The 20,871-nt window shown below is 48.7% G+C and overlaps 1 protein-coding gene across 4 annotated transcripts in view; it reads right to left on the bottom strand.

The window, feature by feature from the left end:
- Positions 1-20,871, bottom strand: part of RELL2 (RELT like 2) — a 22,543-nt gene extending 1,672 nt beyond the window's left edge. The window contains exons 1-8 of one of the 4 annotated variants that reach the window (XM_082234554.1): positions 20,788-20,871; positions 19,307-19,552; positions 12,052-12,268; positions 8,523-8,588; positions 8,362-8,434; positions 7,314-7,502; positions 4,755-5,301; positions 1,722-1,764 (exon numbers count right to left, since the gene is read on the bottom strand). In XM_082234554.1, the coding sequence (XP_082090680.1) occupies positions 1,723-1,764; positions 4,755-5,301; positions 7,314-7,502; positions 8,362-8,434; positions 8,523-8,588; positions 12,052-12,268; positions 19,307-19,375 (1,203 nt within the window). In that variant the 5' untranslated portion in view covers positions 19,376-19,552; positions 20,788-20,871 and the 3' untranslated portion in view covers position 1,722. Of the gene's footprint in view, positions 1-1,721; positions 1,765-4,754; positions 5,302-7,313; positions 7,506-8,361; positions 8,435-8,522; positions 8,589-12,051; positions 12,269-13,138; positions 13,292-19,306; positions 19,553-20,787 lie in introns of those variants that run through there. The other 3 variants (XM_082234553.1, XM_082234555.1, XM_082234556.1) reach the window with 3 other exon arrangements.

Raw genomic sequence — 20,871 nt, 5'->3', positions numbered from 1 at the left:
CTAATCCTGCTCCTCCCCCTCCCCAATCCTACTGGTCGGTTCAGTCTTGGCTCCTGTGACCTTGCTTTGTTATCGCTTCCATTGCTGCTTGTCCAAGTACAGTGGTGCCTCGCAAGACGAAAAGAATCCGTTCTGTGATTCTCTTCGTCTAGCAGTTTTTTCGTCTTGCGAAGCAAGCCCATTGAAGGATTAGCGGATTAGCGCTATTAGCACTATTAGCAGCTTATCTGCTGATTGGATCAGCTGATAAGCGGCTTAGCGGCTTAGAAAAAGGGGGGGAAGGGGAAAAAACCAGCAGGAACTCGCAAGACATTGTCGTCTTGCGAAGCAAGCCCATAGGAAATTCGTTTTGCGAAGCACCTCCAAAACGGAAAACTCTTTCGTCTAGCGAGTTTTCCGTCTTGCGAGGCATTCGTCTTGCGGGGCACCACTGTAGATGTTTTCTCTCTCACTCCATTACAATAGGGCTCCCAGTCATTGTTCCCACTGGGTACTTGAACCCTTCTCTGGGCGGGGGTGGGTGACATAACTGGCTGCATGTTGGGACCGTGATCCCTTTCCTTGCCCTACCGTGTCCTCCTGTCATCCTCGCCCTCCACCAAGAAAGGTCTTGCCTCCTGGTATGAACTGATTCTCACTTTTGGTTTGAAATTTATGTTGCTACCCAGACCGCCCACCCTTGCTTTCCAGCAGCTGGATTTTCATCTCCATGCAGTAGGAGTGATCTGCCTCTCTCCTTTTTTCTCTCATACTAAGTAGCTCAGAGTCTTTGTTTACTGTGACATGGTTGTTAGAATAATTCATATTTTTCTGTGTGAGCCCCTTACATTGCAATCAATCAATAAAACACACACGCACACCTGGAAGTGTTACTCTCCAAAAAGCCTTATCCCTGTGGTGGGATGTGAACCCTCCTTTGGGGCAAACGAGGAGCCCTATAACTTCTCTAGGCCTGCACATACCTCACAGGGCTGTGGACCTGACTGGTAGTTTTAACTAAAATGTCACTGCTTCTAGGTATGTGTGGAACTGACCATAAACGTGGTAAAAGGGCTGTTCTGCTGCTGTCCACACTGGGGCTGCCAGGGGGTCACCTAAGGAGAGCCCTGGATCTTGTGGGTGCAGCAGGCATATGTGCTTATGGGCCCAATCTGATGAGCTATGCCACTAGATCTGCTGGAGGAATCACTGTGAACGCTTTTTGGCAGGATGCCTGCCGAACGGGTCAGTGGCTATCATCACAGTGTCCCCAACACCATTCCTCGCTGAGTGAGGCGATGGGTGCTTAAAGGGTGAGGAGGTGAACGATGGGTGAAAGTTGAGCTCTCCTATGTTCTGCGTAGGTGGAAACCCTAACCTAATACTTCACGTGTCCCTGGAAAGAGCTGGGCCTGGTACAGGAATAGCTATCTTCCCCTGGGGAGCAGCAGTAGACTGGCAGGCTGTGAAGCTTCCACCTCAGAGCAACGTGGCTCAGATTGCTCTGGTGCCTGGGGAGGACAAAGAGAAGCCCAGAGAGCAGCAGTCCCCGTCTGGTTTCCGTGTGCCAAAGAATCCCGTCACCTCTTGCCAGTCCAGTAAAAGCAGAGCTACTCCCGACCTGCACATTACATACTTTGTCAGCCAGTCTGGCCTCCCCCCCAGCATAACGCTGGGAGCAGCCTTGTAGCGACACTCAAACCCTCGGTCCCAGCTGTTGACAGGCAGAGTGTGGAACTTACGTCACATGGATACTCCTGGGTCCTGCACCACCAGCCTCTGCTCCTGGGAGAAAAGAGGCAAGAAACAAGCAGGGAAAGGGTCACACCAGCAGCTTACGTTACTAAAAATCCCAGAAGCCCCACAACATGTCACCTAAGGAGCGGGGCAAGAGTGGCAACGAGGCTTCTAGGGGTCCTGGAAGAACACCTGGGGTCCCTATATTGGCTAGGATTTGGCCAGATGGTCTATGCCAACAATAGCAGGGGGTGGGAACTGGGTAGGCCGTATGAGCGGGAGAGAGATGCCACTGCCCAGAATGGTGGGCATAGGTGCCAACTCCCTGGGGCCCCTGGGTGCCTGAGCACCCACAAAATTCCCCATGAAGGGGACGGGCGCCCACAAATTTTGGTGCCAGGGCCATGCACGCTGCATGGTACCCACGGCCCCGGGCACCCACAGTTGCAGGGCCAAGCTGGCACTCCTGATGGTGGGCACTGGTGCCAGGAGTTGCTTAGGAATCATGGCTCTTCCTAAGCATGTGAAAACCCCCAAGGAGATTTACAGGTATGAGCTAATTGGCACTCACTGAAGTCTTATGAGGTAGATATGGGATTCAGCAATGATTCTATAAAAAGGCCAGTCAGGGAAGGAGGTGGAATCCAGTCTAAGAACTATTTTACATGTGACAATTTTAATGGGCACTGCAGACTCATGATATGCAATTGCTAAAAGGTTTGTCTTCTTTTAAAAAAAATTAATGTATACCAGGAAAGCACATCTTAAAATAAAATGAGTTTATGGGCCTGTTCTACCGTTAGGTAGGCTGAGGTGGCACATCTCAGATGGCAGATATGGGGCATTATTAAAAGGTAGCAACCTGCCAATTAATAATTTACTAATAATTTTATTTACTACTGCCAGGGAGGTTATATTTATATTTTGCTGCTTCATGCACTAAAATAACTTGGGCTGTCTCTAAGTGGTATGCAATTCAAAATTATGGTTTTAGCAGGTACAGCAGGTAGCGTCCTGTCTATATAAAACTCTATGCTCCATCTCCTCCACCTACCAAATTCTTTCTGTCAAATGAAGAAAAGGTTGGATATGTAATAATGCCAGTGTAAATGGGGTAAGAGGTTACACATCAAGAACAAATATGTTTAAGCAATAATAATATACCAGATATTTGAGTGTCCTATTTCAAATAGTATGCAATTTTTCATTTCTGCCACTTCAGAGAGATTGGTTTCTACATCTTTTGACCTCGTAACCCTCCATGGATATTCTGAATATAAAAGTTACTGCTTCCAAGCTGATTTCAGCTTGTATGTTGTTTTCCTGAATATTTTTGCATTCCATCATTTAACCACAACAAGGGAGCTGTCCTAGAAGTTATTAAAACAATACTTGTAAATTTGTATAGCTTTTACCCAAGCATTCTGTAAAGGGTGCTTCTGCTGCCTCTCTGGCCCGCATTTCACTATTTACAATGACGTTTGAAGCAAAAACACTTCATTTCATCAGCATTTGCTTGCTTTTGGCAGTAAGCAACAGTTCAAACACTTATTTCCTCTCCTCTTTGCTGTTGTATAACCATTATTGCCTGAACTCATTACAGTCCTGTCCTTCCTAGTTTTATCCTTATATGTTTTTTTTAATGTTTTGATGTTCATGGAACTAAAATTCTTAGTGCTGTAACATTTGGAAGATTAAGGTTCTTCCCAAATCTATCCTGCACTGGGAAATCCTCTTGCAGCTACCTTATTTTCATCACAGTTCTTCCCTCTGGAGAACTCTTGCTTAGTACAGACACAAATAGATACAGAGCCTCCCTCAGATCATTTTGCCCAAGAACAATAGTTCAGAGTCAGGCACATGCAGCAGTGGCGTAGCGTGGGGGTGCAGGGGGGGCCGGCCGCACCGGGCGCAACATCTGGGGGTTAGGGTTAGGGGGCGTAAATCCACAGGTTAGGGGGCGCAAATTACTTGCCTTGCCCCGGGTGCTGACAACCCACGCTATGCCACTGACATGCAGCAGTGTAGCCAGCCGCTCGGGTGCCTGGTGTGGGGGCGTGTCCTGCAGCCGGGGGTGGGGCAATCCGCCTGTGGGGGTGGGGCGAGCCAAGCCTCTCTGCCACTTCCACCTCAGCTGTAGGGCAGCTGAGAGAGAGGCAGTAGGCAGACGCAAGTCCCACGCTGCTGTTTTAGGCAGCATGGAACTGCAGGCGCCTAAGCCACTGCATCACTCCTAAAAAGTTTCGTGAGCCCATTTTTTTAAAAAAAAAACACAACCTCATTTTGTCACCTGCCTCAGTGAGGACACCCGGAGCCGCCCCCCACACCTCCCCCTTCCTCCGTCACTGGGTGCATATGTCATTAGAGGAGGGAAGGGGAAGCAGAACTCCCTCTGCAGCAGGAAAACAGTGCTGCACCAGCTTCTGTAGGTATGTAAGTGGGCACAGACACACCTTACTTCTCACTGCTAGGTGCTCTGTGGCCCCTGCTTGAAGATTGGATTTTTTGATACATGTAAACAGTTACCCACTGGCTGTTTATCCTCCTCCACTATCTCAAGAGAATTTGTGAATCGCAGCCCCTGGCCCTTTCAGTGGTATCAGTTTGGATGTGGGCTGTTACCTGTTAGTCAACAATGCTCTTAGTATCCCTGTGCACAGAAAGAGAAATGGGGTGTCCCGTAAGATGAGGAGAGAGAGGACACCCCCATCGTTCTGCCTGGACGCTGAGGTCCAGCGCCGAGGGCCTTCTGGCGGTTCCCTCATTGCGAGAAGTGAGGTTACAGGGAACCAGGCAGAGGGCCTTCTCGGTAGTGGCGCCCGCCCTGTGGAACACCTTCCCATCAGATGTCAAAGAGATAAACAACTACCTGACATTTAGAAGACATCTGAAGGCAGCCCTGTTCAGGGAAGTTTTTAACCTGTGATATTTTAGTGTATTTTTGGTTTCTATGGAAGCCGCCCAGAGTGGCTGGGGAAACCCAGCCAGATGGGCGGGGTACAAATAATAAATTATTATTATATTATTATTATATCTACCTGGAGTTCTGTGCTGTTTGTTCTATTGATCTCGTTTCCTGATATATCTAGTCTGGCTGCTACTTTTTCTACTTTTTCATTAGCTGCCCTTTGAACACCCTCGTCCTCAGAGGCAGCCACGTCCTTATCCAGCCTCTCCGGATCCTCTGACCCAAGGCACTTGGGTCCGGTAGAGCAGTTTGTCTCGGACGCATTGCTTGTCGCAGTCCCTAGGAGGCTGGGCTCTTGCAATGAGCAGGGCGTGGGGTTTTCTTTCCTCTCTGGTCCATTCATGGAGACATCTGAATTGGCCGTTGTGTTCAAGGGGCCTTCTCCTTGAGTGGACTCATCTGCCCATTCTTCCTTGGACCCTTTTTCACTTTCAGGATCTGCTTGCTGGAGTCTTCCTTGCTGAAATTCGCCTGTGTGAACGACTCCATTCTGGGAGCCCTCCCATGGGAGTTTCTCGTTGCTGTGGGCTTCCTGGTTTGCGTCAGCAGATCCAAGGTCCTGTTTGCTACCAGGGAGAGACTCTTCCTGTTTCTTCCCAATATGGGTGACATGAAATCTGGGGGGGGGGGTAAAGGAAGTCAGGTGAATCAACAGTGACAAAATATCCTGTAAGATCCCTCATCATCTGGGTTGCAAGGTCTCCTGACAGAACAGAAAGCAAAACTCTGAGGCACTTGGTTATATCTTCTGTGGCTAAGATACTAACCATATCCTACTAGCTACTCTCCGATGCAGAATAGCATACCTTTTCCCTGGATACTTTCAAAAAGGTTTATTATTCCTGTATTTTGGTGTCCACCTCTCACTATCCCCACGGATGCTAGACTACAAGAACATGCTAAGGAAAAGGAGCTAATGTTTGAACGGGGAGAAAAGGCTGAGCATGAGCCCTGTGGAAACCAGTTAGGGAGCCCTTTCCCACATAATTTAAATCTTTTCCTCACAGACTCAAGAAAGAAGCTAAAACTGCAACACTTCCAAGTCAAACCATGAGACACGACTCATCAGGCTGATGCTCTGATTCTTTGCCTTTGATTTATTTTCATTTTTCATCTGGCAGGTATGCCTAATCAACTAGCTGAGAATATAAATACACTCTCTCTTATGGAGCCAAGGCAAGCACCATTCGCTCACTAAGAATAAGGGCAAATCTCTTCATGTGGGCTCAGTGTTGTGAGGCACTGGATGAGCTGTTGGAGGGTGTCCCATTCAAGGGGTCCTCTACTGTGCCTTTATTAAACACCTCTTATTCAAAACAGATTGGTTTTGGTGCGGAAAGTTTCCTTTTCACCATGTGAGAAATGATGTGTCCTCTTCCCTTTTGTTGCTGCTTTTTGTATGCCTGGCCCTGCAATTCCGTGGCCCCTGGAAGGCAGTGGCGTAGCGTGGGCTGTCAGCACCCGGGGCAAGGCAAGTAATTTGCGCCCCCTAACCCGTGGATTTGTACCCCCTAACCCTAACCCCCAGATGTTGTGCCCGGTGCGGCCGGCCCCCCTGCACCCCCCACGCTACGCCACTGCTGGAAGGCCAAGAATTCTGACCTTGGAGAGGGAGATGCAGTGCTGGATTCCCATCTTCTCACCATTCTGGAAACCTCTGTAGTCCTGGTCCTGCCAACATTAGGAGGACCAAAAAGGAGCTGGACCAGAGGACCAGCGGGAGGCTCAGCTTAAAGTATCCAACACCTGACCACATCCTGACATGCCCCCAAAATGGAGATCAAACTATGCTAGCTCGGGAGTCAGAGTGTCTCAGTTCCCACCCCAGCATAGCTATTGTTTATATAAACCCTACAAAAAGCTGGTATGGATTCCCTAAGGAGGTTGGATAGTGTCTTGTATGCTTCCTTCTGGCAACTCTTGCAGACAATCTGGTGCCAAATGTTTTCCTTTGGACCACATCAGCAAGGCTCCCGGGGGGGGGGTGTCTTGTCGTCTGGCCAGCCCAGGACCTCCAGACAAATTGCACGGGCTTGAGCCCCAGAGAGGTCACTTTGGTGCTGCAAGCGCAGCAAAAACAATGCAGGGGCGAGCAGTTATGAAAAAAAATGTCTCTCCTATGTCGGTCTCTACAGCCACAGCAGGCTCTGCAACTTTCTCACAGTTTGCCCTCACCCCCAAAGGCACACGCCTCCATTGTCTCCTGAGAGAGACAGGTGCCAACAACAACATAGTTGTTTGAATTTTTTCCAAGATGAGCCAGTCATTTTATTATTACTTTATGGTATGTTTTATTGCACTCATACCTTTTATTGTACCAGTGACTTAATATTTTATTTGAGGGTGCAGTCTACAAATATTCTAACTTTTTTAATATTAAAAAACCCCTGTTTGTTGGGAGAGGGAAAATGTAAAAACAAAACAACTGGAGAAAGCACCCTTGAGCACCTCGCTCCTGCCCTGCCACCTGCTATGGTGAATGCCTTCTCCCAACCGAAGAATTGCAAAGTGCCGTTCTTCTACTCCCTTTACATTGATTTCCAAGATGTTGCATTATGTTTTTATGCTGAAATCTAGTAAAATGAAGGATGGCGTGGAAATAAAGAAAGACCTGTCTCTTGATAAATACCTGCCCACAGAGAAGACCGTGGTCTCCCCCGGGTGCATCTTGCCTTTGCCCTCCTTGGAGCGGCCCTGTCGATGCAGCGGGTGCCTCTTTTTCCTACTGCAGTGGATGCAAGGGGCTTGCGTTGAGCCCAAGTGCACCGTGTGGTGATGGGGCAGGCCAGCATCTTGGCTGCTGCGATGTGGGCAGAGGCTGCTGGAGAAAAGAGAACAGAAAGCTCATTGCCCCAAATCACTCAATCTAAACAGAAGGATGCAACCCTCAAGACGCGACCAGCACATTACCCTGAGACAAGCACAAGAGGTTCTGAGATTCACACAGACAAATGTGACCCACAGAGTTCAAGCTACCAGGAAGTTCTCCTAAGGAAGCCCCACTGAAATAAATGTGAGCGGTACAAAAACACAACCCCCCCCCACCACCACCACAGTACAAAAGGTATAAAGGTAAAGGACCTCTGGATGGTTAAAGGTGACTATGGGGTACGGTGCTCATCTCACTTCAGGCTGAGGGAGCCAGCGTTTGTCCACAGATAGCTTTCTGGGTCATGTGGCCAGCAGAACTAAACCGCTTGTGATGGAAACCAGAGTACACAGAAATGCTGTTTACTTTCTTGCCACAATGCTACCTATTTATCTACTTGCACTGATGTGCTTTTGAACTGCTAGGTTGGCAGAAGCTGGGAGAGAGCAAAGGGAGCTCACCACTGTTGAGCAGATTTGAACTGCCAACCTTGGTGGTTTACAGCCAAGGCTAGGTGGTTTAGCGCTACCCACATCCACCACAATACAATCCCAGCATGGACTGGGAAGGAAAGACCCCATTTGGTTTTTCTGCCTCAGGAACCAAAAACAACCTGAACTGTAATGAAATGAAATGTTGAGGGAGCCATATGAATTCCAGGGATTCAAGACTGGACTTCCCCTTTGCCCTTTACTAGCGCAGAGACAAGGGCTTTAATCTCTCCATCTCTTCCTCACTGACAGCTGACCTCTAGCAGAGATTCCCAAGATGTGATAGGCACTATGGTGCACCTGGACCCCGTCCTCACCTGGGCACAGGGACCGGCAGTGGGAGATCAGCGTCACCATCTCCCAGCATTTCCTTCAGGACTTCCACATTTGCTAACAAAGGGGAGAAAGAAGAAATGTGTCACAGCAAGGCCCTCATGTACAGGGACTTCCCAACCGTTAAACCAAGGTTAAGCCTTACCTTCATTCTGAATGATGCACTTCACTATCTTCTCTACAGTGTCCTCATTCAGCTCCTCATCTTCATCTGAAATGAAAAGATATGGCAGTGATAGAAGAAGCATAGGAACTCTTGTGATGGGATAAATCATACAGCATCAAAAACCCTGAGTTGCTCAAGGAACAGCTAGCCCCGTTCCTCTGCAAAAGTGACCTGGAAAGCTGCTCTCTCTAACAGAGGTGTGCAAACAGAAATGGCTTGCTGGGTGGGGCCCCAGCTGTTACTGCAGCTTCCCAGCAGGTGAGGTACTATTAAGAAGGAGAGGCAAGGGGGCAGGAGGTTGGCATAGTGCAAACCATCAGCAGAACCAACCTGACACCCAGCTGGTGCATTTGCACTGTGCCAATCTCCCTGCTGCCTTGCCCCCTCTGCCCTGGCAAGCAACAGTGAATTAGGAAGCTAACCTAGCAGTCCTGTCCCACCCAACAAGCTACTGGGGGGGGGGAGACGACAATGACCTGTGGCCACAAGCAGCCCTTGGCCTGATTTCATGCAGGGGCAAGGAGACACAGAGAAAATGAGCTTCTCTACACCATTTATGGCTCCATCACTCCCTGCCATTGCCACATGTGGCCTCTGACCAGGGCCAGCCCAAGACATTTTGGCACCTGGGGTGAGCCACAAAATGGTGTGCATGCCCCTGCCATGGAACAAGGGCAGGGGGGGAGCAGCAGGGCCTCCTATTCGCCAAGAGGCCTCTGTAGAGGCAAATTTGGGGGGGGGGGCTGCTGAGGAGACGCAGATCCGGCCTCCAAGGGATGTGATGCAGCTGTTTCTGCCACCAGTGCAATGGCAGGTGATACATTCCATGCAGGCCAAATCGGCTGCCTCTGTGGATCCTGCCGCCTGAGGCAGTTGCTTCACATTGCCGGCCCTGCCCCTGACAGATTAGCCCTATGGGAATGTGATCCTCAACAGAAAAAAAGGTTCCCCAGCCCTGCTCTAGCAGATCACATAGCAGCGCAGTCTGCTCGTAATCATCCTGATATAATCTCCCAAACTCAGGGGTGCCATTCAAAGAAGTCAGTCACTTCCCTGCACATTTCAGTCCCTGTGTTTATTTCTCAGGAATACCTGTATTTCTTGGCAACCCACTGCTTCTACACAATGTGGCAATTGTTAGGAACAATTACTTATAAAGATAAATATCTCTCTTAAATGTTGCTTCTTCTTTGCAATCTAAATTCGACAGAAGCCATGCGCAAACTCTTGAAACTTTGCATTCCTGGCGACCTGACATCTCTCTAGTAGATGTAGAACAGCTAAGCCAAGCCCGCAGAGATTGTTTATAAACAGCTCAGTAATTGTGTGTTTCTACTTGATAAATGGAAAACGGCCATTTACAAAAGACAAAACTCTGTAGCAAGGTTAAGGCTGCCACAATGCCCTTCAGAACAACGGAGCTGCAGTCTTTTTGATGCCGCTCTGCAGCACAGGAAGTGCAGGGAAATTTGGGTTCAAATCCCCTCACAACCATAATGTTAACTAGGGCAAGTCACAATTTCTTATTCTAGCCCACTTTATAGCTTTGTTGTGAGGATAAATTCATGTGTGTCACCTGAGCTCTTTAAGGTGAAAGTAGAATGCAACCTTGATGAAAAATTAATAAAAACTACCTACTACAGCTTTTCTTTTTCTTTCCCTGCTCATCTTTACCTATCCTCCCTCCCTCCTCACATTTGGAAAACAGCAGAAAGGTGGCCCCAAAATGCCCATAGCTGCATCACATACAATGAGGCTCACAAGCAAGTCTGAGGGGCATAATAGCCAAGCGCACACATCAAATTTTCAGGCATGCCATTACAAGGACCTTCCTGTCCTGAAAAAAGAATGAGGTATCAAAACCAGCCCTTGTCGCAGGAGTGAGCTATGCCCACTGGAACATCCTGCTTTCATGTGTGGCTGGTACCCACCGATTGGTCAGGTGGAAGGCAGGGACTCAAGCAGGAGGCGGAGCCAGGGCCAATGACAGGCAGAGCCAACACCCTCTAATTTTGTCCCGCCCTCTTCCCTACTGAGTCCTACAAGGGCAGCCCTGAGCCATGGGAGGAGGAAGCCAATAGGCAGTGCCTGCCTCCTGGACAGGATGCAAGAAGGGCAGGCAGGTTGGGGCTGGTTGAGATCAGACTGAGGTTGGTGGCACAGTGCCCCCATTTGCCCTAATGGAGCAGCCTCCACTTCCTCCTTCGTCATCCAACTTTAGTCGAAGTTGTATGGAAAGAGTTTAGCTGTAGCTGCCAGAAAAGGCAGTATTTCTCTTCTGTTGTTGCCCTCCATCCTACCTTGATTCAGAGTCCTAAATATTATTTGCCACTCAGTTCAAGAAAACCATTGTGGTGGAGCGACCTGGGTTCAAGTCCTCACTCAATCATGAAGGACACTGGCTGATGTGGGGCGAGTCTTCTAGCCTCTCACCTACTTCACAAGGTTGCTTGGGGGAATAGACTGGTGCAGGGAAAGATCACTCCGAGCTCCTTGAACAAAGGTAGGATAAAATAATGAAAACCACTCACACCCATCTAAGTTCAGATGCCCCTAATTCTAGCATGCAACCCACCATATTCTGGTCCTGTTTTCCTATGTGTTTCAGTTGATTTGGCATGAGGCTGGGACAAGATGCTTGCAGAAGTATGGTCTCTCACTGGCTTATTAAACCCTTGGTCTTCATAGAGTTGGAAGGGACTGGGAGGATCATCAAGTGCAGGATTCTTTACGCCCAACATGAGGCTCGAACCAAAGACCCTGAGGCTGAGAGTCTCATGCTCTTACCAGCTGAGCTATCCTGCTGTCCTCGGTGCATAAATTCCAGCAGCAGAGGGATGACCATCCATTTGGCTATGGTTCTGCAGGGATTTGAACCAAGAGATTCAACCTCTTGCCTCGATCTAGTATTTGCTGGCATTATTCCAAGGCTACAGTTTTGCAAATTATTAAATATGAGCTATTAGCTCTAATTTAGCGAGGTGACTTTAAGCAACGTGCAAATAAGTCGCAAAGTTGGTGAAGAGGGAAGGGGGACCAGTAACGTTTTTTGCTTAGATCCGGAAATTTCAGCTCAGATCTGGGTCATTCCCATCGAACACAGCAAGATTTGTTCCTGAGAAAAACGTGAACAAGACTGGGCTGCATGATAGGGGAAAGCGAAGCTGAGCAGAGCAAAGCCAAAGTCACAAAACCTAAAAGGATAGGAGCTGTCAAGACGGATGAAGCGGCTGCTCTGAAAGCAGCCCACATATGATTACTTTAATCCCTCCAGCAAATTGCACCCGCAGAATTTAGGCTGGTGGGGTAAAATAGTGATGCTTTTTTAAACGTAGAGTTCTCTAAGCCCCCTTCTCCAACTCATTATTTGCTAGCCCAGGGCTGGCGAACTCTTGGTCTTGAAGGAACACCGCTTTGCGCTTGCGGATGGCGGGGAGCCTCGTGCTGAGAAAGAAAGAAGACCCCCCGCTTGCTGCTTTCCTTCTCTGCCCCCTCCCCCTTTACTCACCATCTTGCAGCTGGGTCAGAGACTCCTTGTTATCAGAGTCGAGCTCATCCCGGAACGTCCGGCAGCGGTAGCCCTTCTTCTTCAGGACGTGGCAAATGAGGAATCCCACGAGTCCCATGACGAAGAAGACCAGGACCAGCAGGAAGAGCATGGAAACGCTGTGCTGGTGGTCGGCATCGTCCTCCCCCTCGTCGTTGCTGTGCTCCGACATTCGGATCTGCGAGAGAGGGAGCGCGCATGGCTCAGGGCCCGCAGGTGCCCACGTGCCTCGTTGCCCACCCAGGCCAGTGGCGCCAAGGTGCCCTGGGCAGGTACCGGGGCTCAGCTCCCTGTTTCCTGGGCTCCCCCACTAATCGAAAAGCACCCCTCGGGTGAGAAGCCTTACTGAGGGGTTGCGGAAAGTTTATCAGGGAGGTTTCGTTTGACTCCCAGAAAGAGGTTCCTGGAGATTTTACCAAGGGTCTTTCGCAGCCATCAGCCTCAGAAGTCAGGCGCAAGGACGAGCAGTCCAAGGGCAAGGGTTCTCAGCCAGATCCCCGGGAGAGAGGAGCTGCTGCTGCTGCTGCTTCCCTAAGAAACGTCCTGCTTCCATTTTGAGATGCTTTGACTTGAGAAATGCGTTTCCTCATGCTTCCCGTTTCTGCCTTGGCGGTTCTCTAACCAGAACCCTGCTTCTCCCTCCCTCCCTCCCTCCCTCCCTCTCTCCTTCCCCTGCTAGAGGTTTTCCAAGGACACGGCGCCAGCCTTTGAGCGCGCGGCCGCCCTCTCCGCCGCTCTCGGCGGGACGAAGCATCCCCCGGCCTCTCTCTCTCTCTCTCAATCTGCCTGTCTTTGTCTCTCTTTCCACCTCCGCGGCTGGGCTGGAGGATGTTTCTCAAGGACACGACCGGTGCCGCACTCCTGCCGCTGCCTCTGCAGCACAAACCTCGCTCCGGAGAGGCGCGACGGCTCCCTCCCTGCTCCTGCTCCTCCTCCTCTTCCTCCTGTGCAAGCACCTTTCCCCACCCCCATCACCCCCCCCCCGCCCCCGGCCGCTCCCCTCGTCCTGCTTCTGGGTTTCCAGGCACTGCAGGTCCGAAATACTCACGGCCGACAAGGAGGCTCTCCTCCCCGGACGCCCAAGTCAGCGCTCAGCGGAGCGCATTCCGGCTGCCGCAGCAGCGACCAGGCAGGCTCCGCAGCTGCTCGCCAGGCGGCCCCCAGCTGGCCGCGCACCTTCCGCGCAGAGCATCGCGCGCACCTTCCTGGCGAGGTGCGCGCCAGCCGGGCCTCCCCGGAATCCGCATGGGCTTCAGCCTCCTCCCAAGAGCGTCCCAGAGCCGGGCGGGCGAATCCTTCTCCCCGGGCCACTAGGCGCTGCTGCCCCCTCCGCTCCCTCGGATGGCGCGGGCGCCTCCAGCGGGCGAAGCAGCGACGCGCCGCCACCGCCTCGGCGCGCACCTGAAGCGCCCTTCTTCCCGCGAGGCTGTCCCTTCTGCCTCCCGTCTCCTAGCAACCCCGCAACTCCGAGGCCGGGTACCACTCGCAGCATCCCTGACGCCGGACGGGCCAGCCGCGCACATGCCTTCAGCACCAGGGCGCGACTATGCCTCCCCACAACCTCTCCAGAAATCTCTCAGGCAGAAACCGGGTGGGGCCCGGGGAAAGGCTGAGAGAGCACCGTCTGGGGACCGAGAGAGAGGCAGCAGCTGCCAAAGCGCCTCCAGGAGCCATTTCACACAGACTTTGGAGGGAAGGCATGTCACCATCTGACCCCGCCGAAACGTTGATATTCCGAGGTTCGGCATCAGGTTCAGTAACTGGAAGGCTTTCCAGACCCTGTTAAGGCCAAGTCTGGGGTTGGATCATATCACACTGCTGGTGGGTACTCTAAGCCAGGCATAGGCAAACTCAAGCCTCCAGATGCTTTGAGGACTACAACTCCCATCATCCCTAGCTAACAGAACCAGTGGTCAGGGATGATGGGAACTGTAGTCCCCAAACATCTCCCTGGAATGCTAGTTTCCCACCTGGAGGGAATTACTGTGTGTTCATATTGCTGTCTCAGAGCACAGCAAAGTGTCTTGTCCCCCACTCCTCTAGTGCATATATCAACTTCAGCTTCTCAACTTGGACTACTATAATGCACTCTACGTAGGGCTACCTTTGAAGGTGACCTGGAAACTACAATTAATCCAGAATGTGGCAGTTAGACTGGTGATTGAGAGTGGCCACCGAGACCATATAGCACCTGTCTTGAAATACCGGTACCTACATTGGCTCCCAGTACGTTTCCAAGCACAATTCAAAATGTTGGTGCTGACCTTTAAAGCTCTAAACGGCCTCGGTCCAGTATACCTGAAGGAGTATCTCCATCCCCATCATTCAGCCAGGACACTGAGGTCCAGCTCAGAGGGCCTTCTGGCGGTTCCCTCACTGTGAGGAGTGAGGTTACAGGGAACCAGGCAGAGGGTCTTCTAGGTAGTGGATGTTAAGGAAATAAACAACTATCTGACTTTTAGAAGACATCATAGGGAAGTTTTTAATGTTTGATGTTTTATTGTGTTTTTAATATTCTGTTGGGAGCTGTCCAGAGTGGCTGGGGAAACCCAGCCAGATGGGTGGGGTATAAATAATAAATTATTATTACTATAACTTCATATCAGCAGAGCTTCATTAATGTCAGATTTGTTTTAGTACACACTAGAGGTTGTTAATGGAACAGGGATAACTTGTCTTGAGACAAAATAAGAATGGCTTAACGACTCCAGTTGTTGTCAAGGTGCTTTGAGAAACACATCAAACAGCAGTACTTTATAACAAAGTGCTGGATACATATGCATTTTGGATAGCTTTGTGAACATGGATTTAAAAGCCCACATTGGAAAATGCAGGGAAAGCACAGTAAACAGGAGTGTGAAGACAGCCACAGATTTGGGGAGCAATCCCTCAAGCATCTGGCGTAAAGCAAACTGGTGCAATTTATGTGAATGTAAAGTTACACCCCCCTTCATGGATCACTGCCTTGCCGTGGCGAAGGGGCTTGAAGAACTCAGAGAAGCTATGAACTACGCCGAGCAGGGCACACAAGATGAACAGGTCATAGTGGAGAGTTTTGACCAAACGTGATCCACCTGGAGTAGGAATCGGCAAGCCACTCCAGTATCCCTGCCAAGAAAACTCCATGGACAAAGACAACAGGCATATAAAAGTTATGACACTGGAAGATGAGCCCCTCAGGTCGGAAGGTGTCCAACATGCTACTGGGGAAGAGCGGAGGACAAGTACAAGTAGATCCAGAGCTGATGAAGCGGCTGGGCCAAAGCCGAAAGGACGCTCAGTTGTGGATATGCATGGAAGCGAAAGGAAAGTCCAATGCTGTAAAGAAAAATATTGCATAGGAACCTGGAATGTAAGAACCATGAACCTGGGTAAGTTGGATGTGGTCAAAAATGAGATGGCAAGAATAAATATTGACATCCTGGGCATCAGTGAGCTAAAATGGACGGGAATGGGCGAATTCAGTTCGGATGACTACCATATCTACTACTGTGGGCAAGAAACCCGTAAGAGAAATGGAGTGGCCCTCATAGTCAACAAAAGAGTGGCGAAAGCTGTACTGGGATGCAGTCTCAAAAATGATAGAATGATCTCGATACGAATCCAAGGCAGACCTTTTAACATCACAGTAATCCAAGTTTATGCACCAACTACTGGTGCTGAAGAAACTGAAATTGACCAGTTCTATGAAGACTTACAAAACCTTATCGAAGTGACACCAAAGAAGGATGTTCTGCTCATTATAGGGGATTGGAATGCTAAAGTAGGGAATCAAGAGATAAAAGCAACAACTGGCAAGTTTGGCCTTGGAGATCAAAACGAAGCAGGGCAAAGGCTAATAGAGTTCTGTCAAGAGAACAAGCTGGTCATCACAAACACGCTTTTTCAACAACACAAGAGACGACTCTACACATGGACATCCCCAGATGGGCAACATCGAAATCAGATTGATTATATTCTCTGCAGCCAAAGATGGAGAAGCTCTATACAGTCAGCAAAAACAAGACCTGGAGCTGACTGTGGCTCAGATCATCAGCTCCTTATAGCAAAATTCAAGCTTAAACTGAAGAAAGTAGGAAAAACCACTGGACAGGTAAGATACAATCTAAACCAAATCCCTTATGAATACACAGTGGAAGTGAGGAACAGGTTTAAGGATTTAGATTTGCTGGACAGAGTGCCTGAAGAACTATGGATGGAGGCTCGCAACATTATACAGGAGGCAGCAACTAAAACCAACCCAATGAAAAAGAAATGCAAGAAAGCAAAGTGGCTGTCCAACGAGGCCTTACAAATAGCGGAGGAGAGAAGGCAAGCAAAATGCGAGGGAGATAGTGAAAGATACAGGAAATTGAATGCAGATTTCCAAAGAACAGCAAGGAGAGACAAGAAGGCCTTCTTAAACGAGCAATGCAAAGAAATAGAGGAAAGCAACAGAATGGGAAGAACCAGAGATCTGTTCAAGAAAATCGGAAATATGAAAGGAACATTTCGTACAAAGATTACCATAATAAAGGACAAAAGTGGTAAAGATCTAACTGAAGCAGAAGACATCAAGAAGAGGTGGCAAGAATACACAGAGGAATTATACCAGAAAGATATGGATGTCTCGTACACCCCAGGTAGTGTGGTTGCTGACCTTGAGCCAGACACCATGGAGAGTGAAGTCAAATGGGCCTTAGAAAGCACTGCAAATAACAAGGCCAGTGGAAGTGATGGTATTCCAGCTGAACTGTTTAAAATTTTAAAAGATGATGCTGTTAAGGTGCTACACTCAATATGCCAGCAAGTTTGGAAAACTCAGCAGTGGCCAGAGGATTGGAGAAGATCAGTCTACATTCCAATCCCAAAGAAAGGCAGTGCCAAAGAATGCTCCAACTACCGCACAATTTCACTCATTTCACATGCTAGCAAGGTTATGCTTAAAATTCTACAAGGAAGGCTCAAGCAGTATGTGGACCGAGAACTCCCAGAAGTGCAAGCTGGATTTAGAAGAGGCAGAGGAACCAGAGACCAAATTGCAAACATGCGCTGGATTATGGAGAAAGCCAGAGAGTTCCAGAAAGACATCTACTTCTGCTTCATTGACTATGTAAAAGCCTTTGACTGTGTTGACCACAGCAAACTATGGCAAGTTCTTAAAGAAATGGGAGTGCCTGATCACCTCATCTGTCTCCTGCGAAATCTCTATGTGGGACAAGAAGCTACAGTTAGAACTGGATATGGAACAACTGATTGGTTCCAAATTGGGAAAGGAGTACGGCAAGGCTGTATATTGTCTCCCTGCTTATTTAACTTATATGCAGAATTCATCATGCGAAAGGCTGGGCTGGATGAATCCCAAGCCGGAATTAAGATTGCCGGAAGAAATATCAACAACCTCAGATATGCAGATGACACAACCTTGATGGCAGAAAGTGAAGAGGAATTAAAGAACCTTTTAATGAGGGTGAAAGAGGAGAGCGCAAAATATGGTCTGAAGCTCAACATCAAAAAAACGAAGATCATGGCCACTGGGCCCATCACCTCCTGGCAAATAGATGGGGAAGAAATGGAGGCAGTGAGAGATTTTACTTTCTTGGGCTCCATGATCACTGCAGATGGTGACAGCAGTTACGAAATTAAAAGACGCCTGCTCCTTGGGAGAAAGGCGATGGCAAACCTAGACAACATCTTAAAAAGCAGAGACATCACCTTGCCAACAAAGGTCCGTATAGTAAAAGCCATGGTTTTCCCAGTAGTGATGTATGGAAGTGAGAGCTGGACCATAAAGAAGGCTGATCGCCGAAGAATTGATGCTTTTGAATTATGGTGCTGGAGGAGACTCTTGAGAGTCCCATGGACTGCAAGAAGATCAAACCTCTCCATTCTGAAGGAAATCAGCCCTGAGTGCTCACTGGAAGGACAGATCGTGAAGTTGAGGCTCCAATACTTTGGCCACCTCATGAGAAGAGAGGACTCCCTGGAAAAGACCCTGATGTTGGGAAAGATGGAGGGCACAAGGAGAAGGGGACGACAGAGAGTGAGATGGTTGGATGGTGTTCTTGAAGCTACTAGCATGAGTTTGATCAAACTGCGGGAGGCAGTGGAGGACAGAAGTGCCTGGCGTGCTCTGGTCCATGGGGTCACGAAGAGTCGGACACGACTAAATGACTAAACAACAACAACAAAGTTACACCAGCTCCAAACTCCTTTAGCAGCACAGCTGCTTCCCTGCCTAAGCCCAGAAGAGGGAAAACAAGCTTTTAAAATAGTATTCTATCCAGAGTAGAACTGGCTAAACATCCAGTCTAGCCCCACCTCCTCCTGGCAAGCTCTCTAAACTGGCCTCAGCTGAAGAAGCTTTAGCTCCACTGGCTGAGCCCCAGCTGAGCCAGGGCTGATTGACTGATTTACTTATGTGCAGCTTTTCATTCATGAACTGTGCCCAAAGCGCCTTATAGCAAACATTCAAAACAATGAAATACAGAGCATGGAAATTCAAACATATAAAATACAGAATGTGCCACTGAATTTAAAAATGACAAAATCGACAATTTGGCAAACACAGAATAAATTCAACATTACAAGACGGAAGCAAATGCTATTCATTTATTAGGTACATAAATGAATAGCAAAACAAGAGTCAACCAACAATAAAGTTTCTGGCACTCTTCTTGCTGCACTCCAAGGAGCCTGGCTGAAATGCTCTTTGGGGGAGAGGGGGAGGGGACATACAGCTGGCTCCAGAAGTGGCTGACAGGAGCAAAAGGAGGAGCAACTTATGCCGGCAAGCCTTCTGCTGAGCTGGGTTTGGGAACTTAATGCTGACGGAGCCAGAGATCTGATGCATTCTAAGCTGCTTCTCCAAGGGATCTTGCCATAGGAATGTTCCTTTAAAGGAGGAGCATTCAGTTATATGAACCCTCACCAGAAGTCAGAAAGCCACATATAACCTCCGTACTCGGCCTGTGTTTTAACTTTATATATATTTACTGATGTCCCATTTGTGCTCATTTCAGCTTCCCAGGACACTTTGTAAGTTACCCCTGATTGGCCATACTGGAACAAGCAAACTTAAGGGACAGACTGCTCCATGAAATTGATAGATTTACAGTTATTCCAGAGGTTCAGAGCTATCACTTGCACACTGAATCCAACCAAAGTTTTTTTTATTAAAAAAACCACACTGTATGTGCTATTTGGCTTATCAATGCTGATATATCTGTGTTAATACCTTGTTATTGTGAATGGCCCTCTGTGCAAGTCCAAAAATATGGACGCTGTGGGCCCTCAGGCAAAACATTTGTGTGTCCACTTCTCACTTCAGTGGGCTCAAACAGGCTGTCATTGCCCCTGGCTGTTGCTGCTGCTTTCCATCAACACTGTTGACTGCTCATTTGCCAGCAAGAGAGCTGGAGGTGAAAGAGAGAGAAGGCAGGAGCAGCTCCTTCTCTACTTCTGCACCATCATAGTTCTGATTCTGGGCCAGAGGGAAGTGGTGGGGGCGACTAGTGAAGGGTGGAAATAGGAAGGAAGGGAAGCAGCAGAAAGGGGACAGGGGGTTGTTGACATTGGTGCCCGTGTTGAAGTGTGAGACCCAGCAAGGGCCTGACCACATCGACCCCTCAATTTGCTCTCCTTTTTCTCATCTCCAGTCTGTTTCAGAAACCTTTTAAATTAATAACTGGAGTCACACAAACAATAGTTTGTGTGTTTAGCTGAGTGCAATGCTCTTTCCATCTGCTGAGCAGAGGGCGCCCCTTCCCACCCCCAAATATGATCACTCTTCTTTCCCCCAAACACCACAACTCTCAGCTGCCATTGTACATCCATGGGATCCTCCTGCACATGAACTGTCACATGGTGGTGTCTCCCTTCCCAACCTTTGGCTTTTTATCAGTATAGGACTTGTAAAGTCAGGAGGAGATTGTGAGGTTGTAAGAGCAGCACTAGGTTCTCCGAAGAAGAGCCATGATCGGCTGAAGCCAGCCTTGGAATAACACTCAATAACACTTCTGACAATGTTTACACAGGCATAATTTCTCTTTGTGCCAATAGCCACTGGTGGTGCAATCTGAAATCTGTTATGTATGTATCTCACAGGATAAAGTCTGCAGAGTACTTCCTACGCTCTGTCTCAAACACTGTTAAAAGTACACACTAAAGGGGCTTTCTTAGCATGCCCAGATTTTTCTCTGCTTTCCCCATCCCTCCTTTGTTTTTTAAAAAAGCAAACTTTCAATAAGAAGGTGTATTCCGGAAAACTCAAGTGGCTTAACCCTCACTATTTTGTGATTTCAGTTGGTCTTTGTTGGCATATGTCTGTTTTGAGAGACAAAAGAGTGTGCCTCCCCGTAACACACTATGCATATTAGGTAAAGGGACCCCTGACCGTTAGGTCCAGTCGTGGACGACTCTGAGGTTGCGATGCTCATCTCACTTTAGAACTTTGACTAGGTGGGCAGGAGCAGGGACCGAGCAACGGGAGCTCACCCCATTGTGGGGGATTTAAACCGTCAGCCTTCTGATCGGCAAGCCCTAGGCTCTGTGGTTTAGACCACAGCACCACCCACGTCCCACTATGCATATTAGTTGGTCCTAATAAGGCTAGTCTCCTATAGATATAATTGGATTTTTTTTTTCTAATGGTAAATGGCTACTATTTCTCTGCCTATGAGAGAAAAATGTGTATTTGAAAAGGGAATATATTCTTACCTCTTTTCCTGCTAGGGTAAATGCAGCAATTGGCCCCATGGCGTAGTTAGCTTTAAGGAAGTGTGCTGACTTTATCTCACACTT

This window comes from Podarcis vaucheri (assembly GCF_965113315.1).
Source record: "Podarcis vaucheri genome assembly, chromosome: 8".
In the NCBI taxonomy this organism is placed as follows: domain Eukaryota; kingdom Metazoa; phylum Chordata; class Lepidosauria; order Squamata; family Lacertidae; genus Podarcis; species Podarcis vaucheri.
This window is presented reverse-complemented; position numbering and strand designations above follow the sequence as displayed.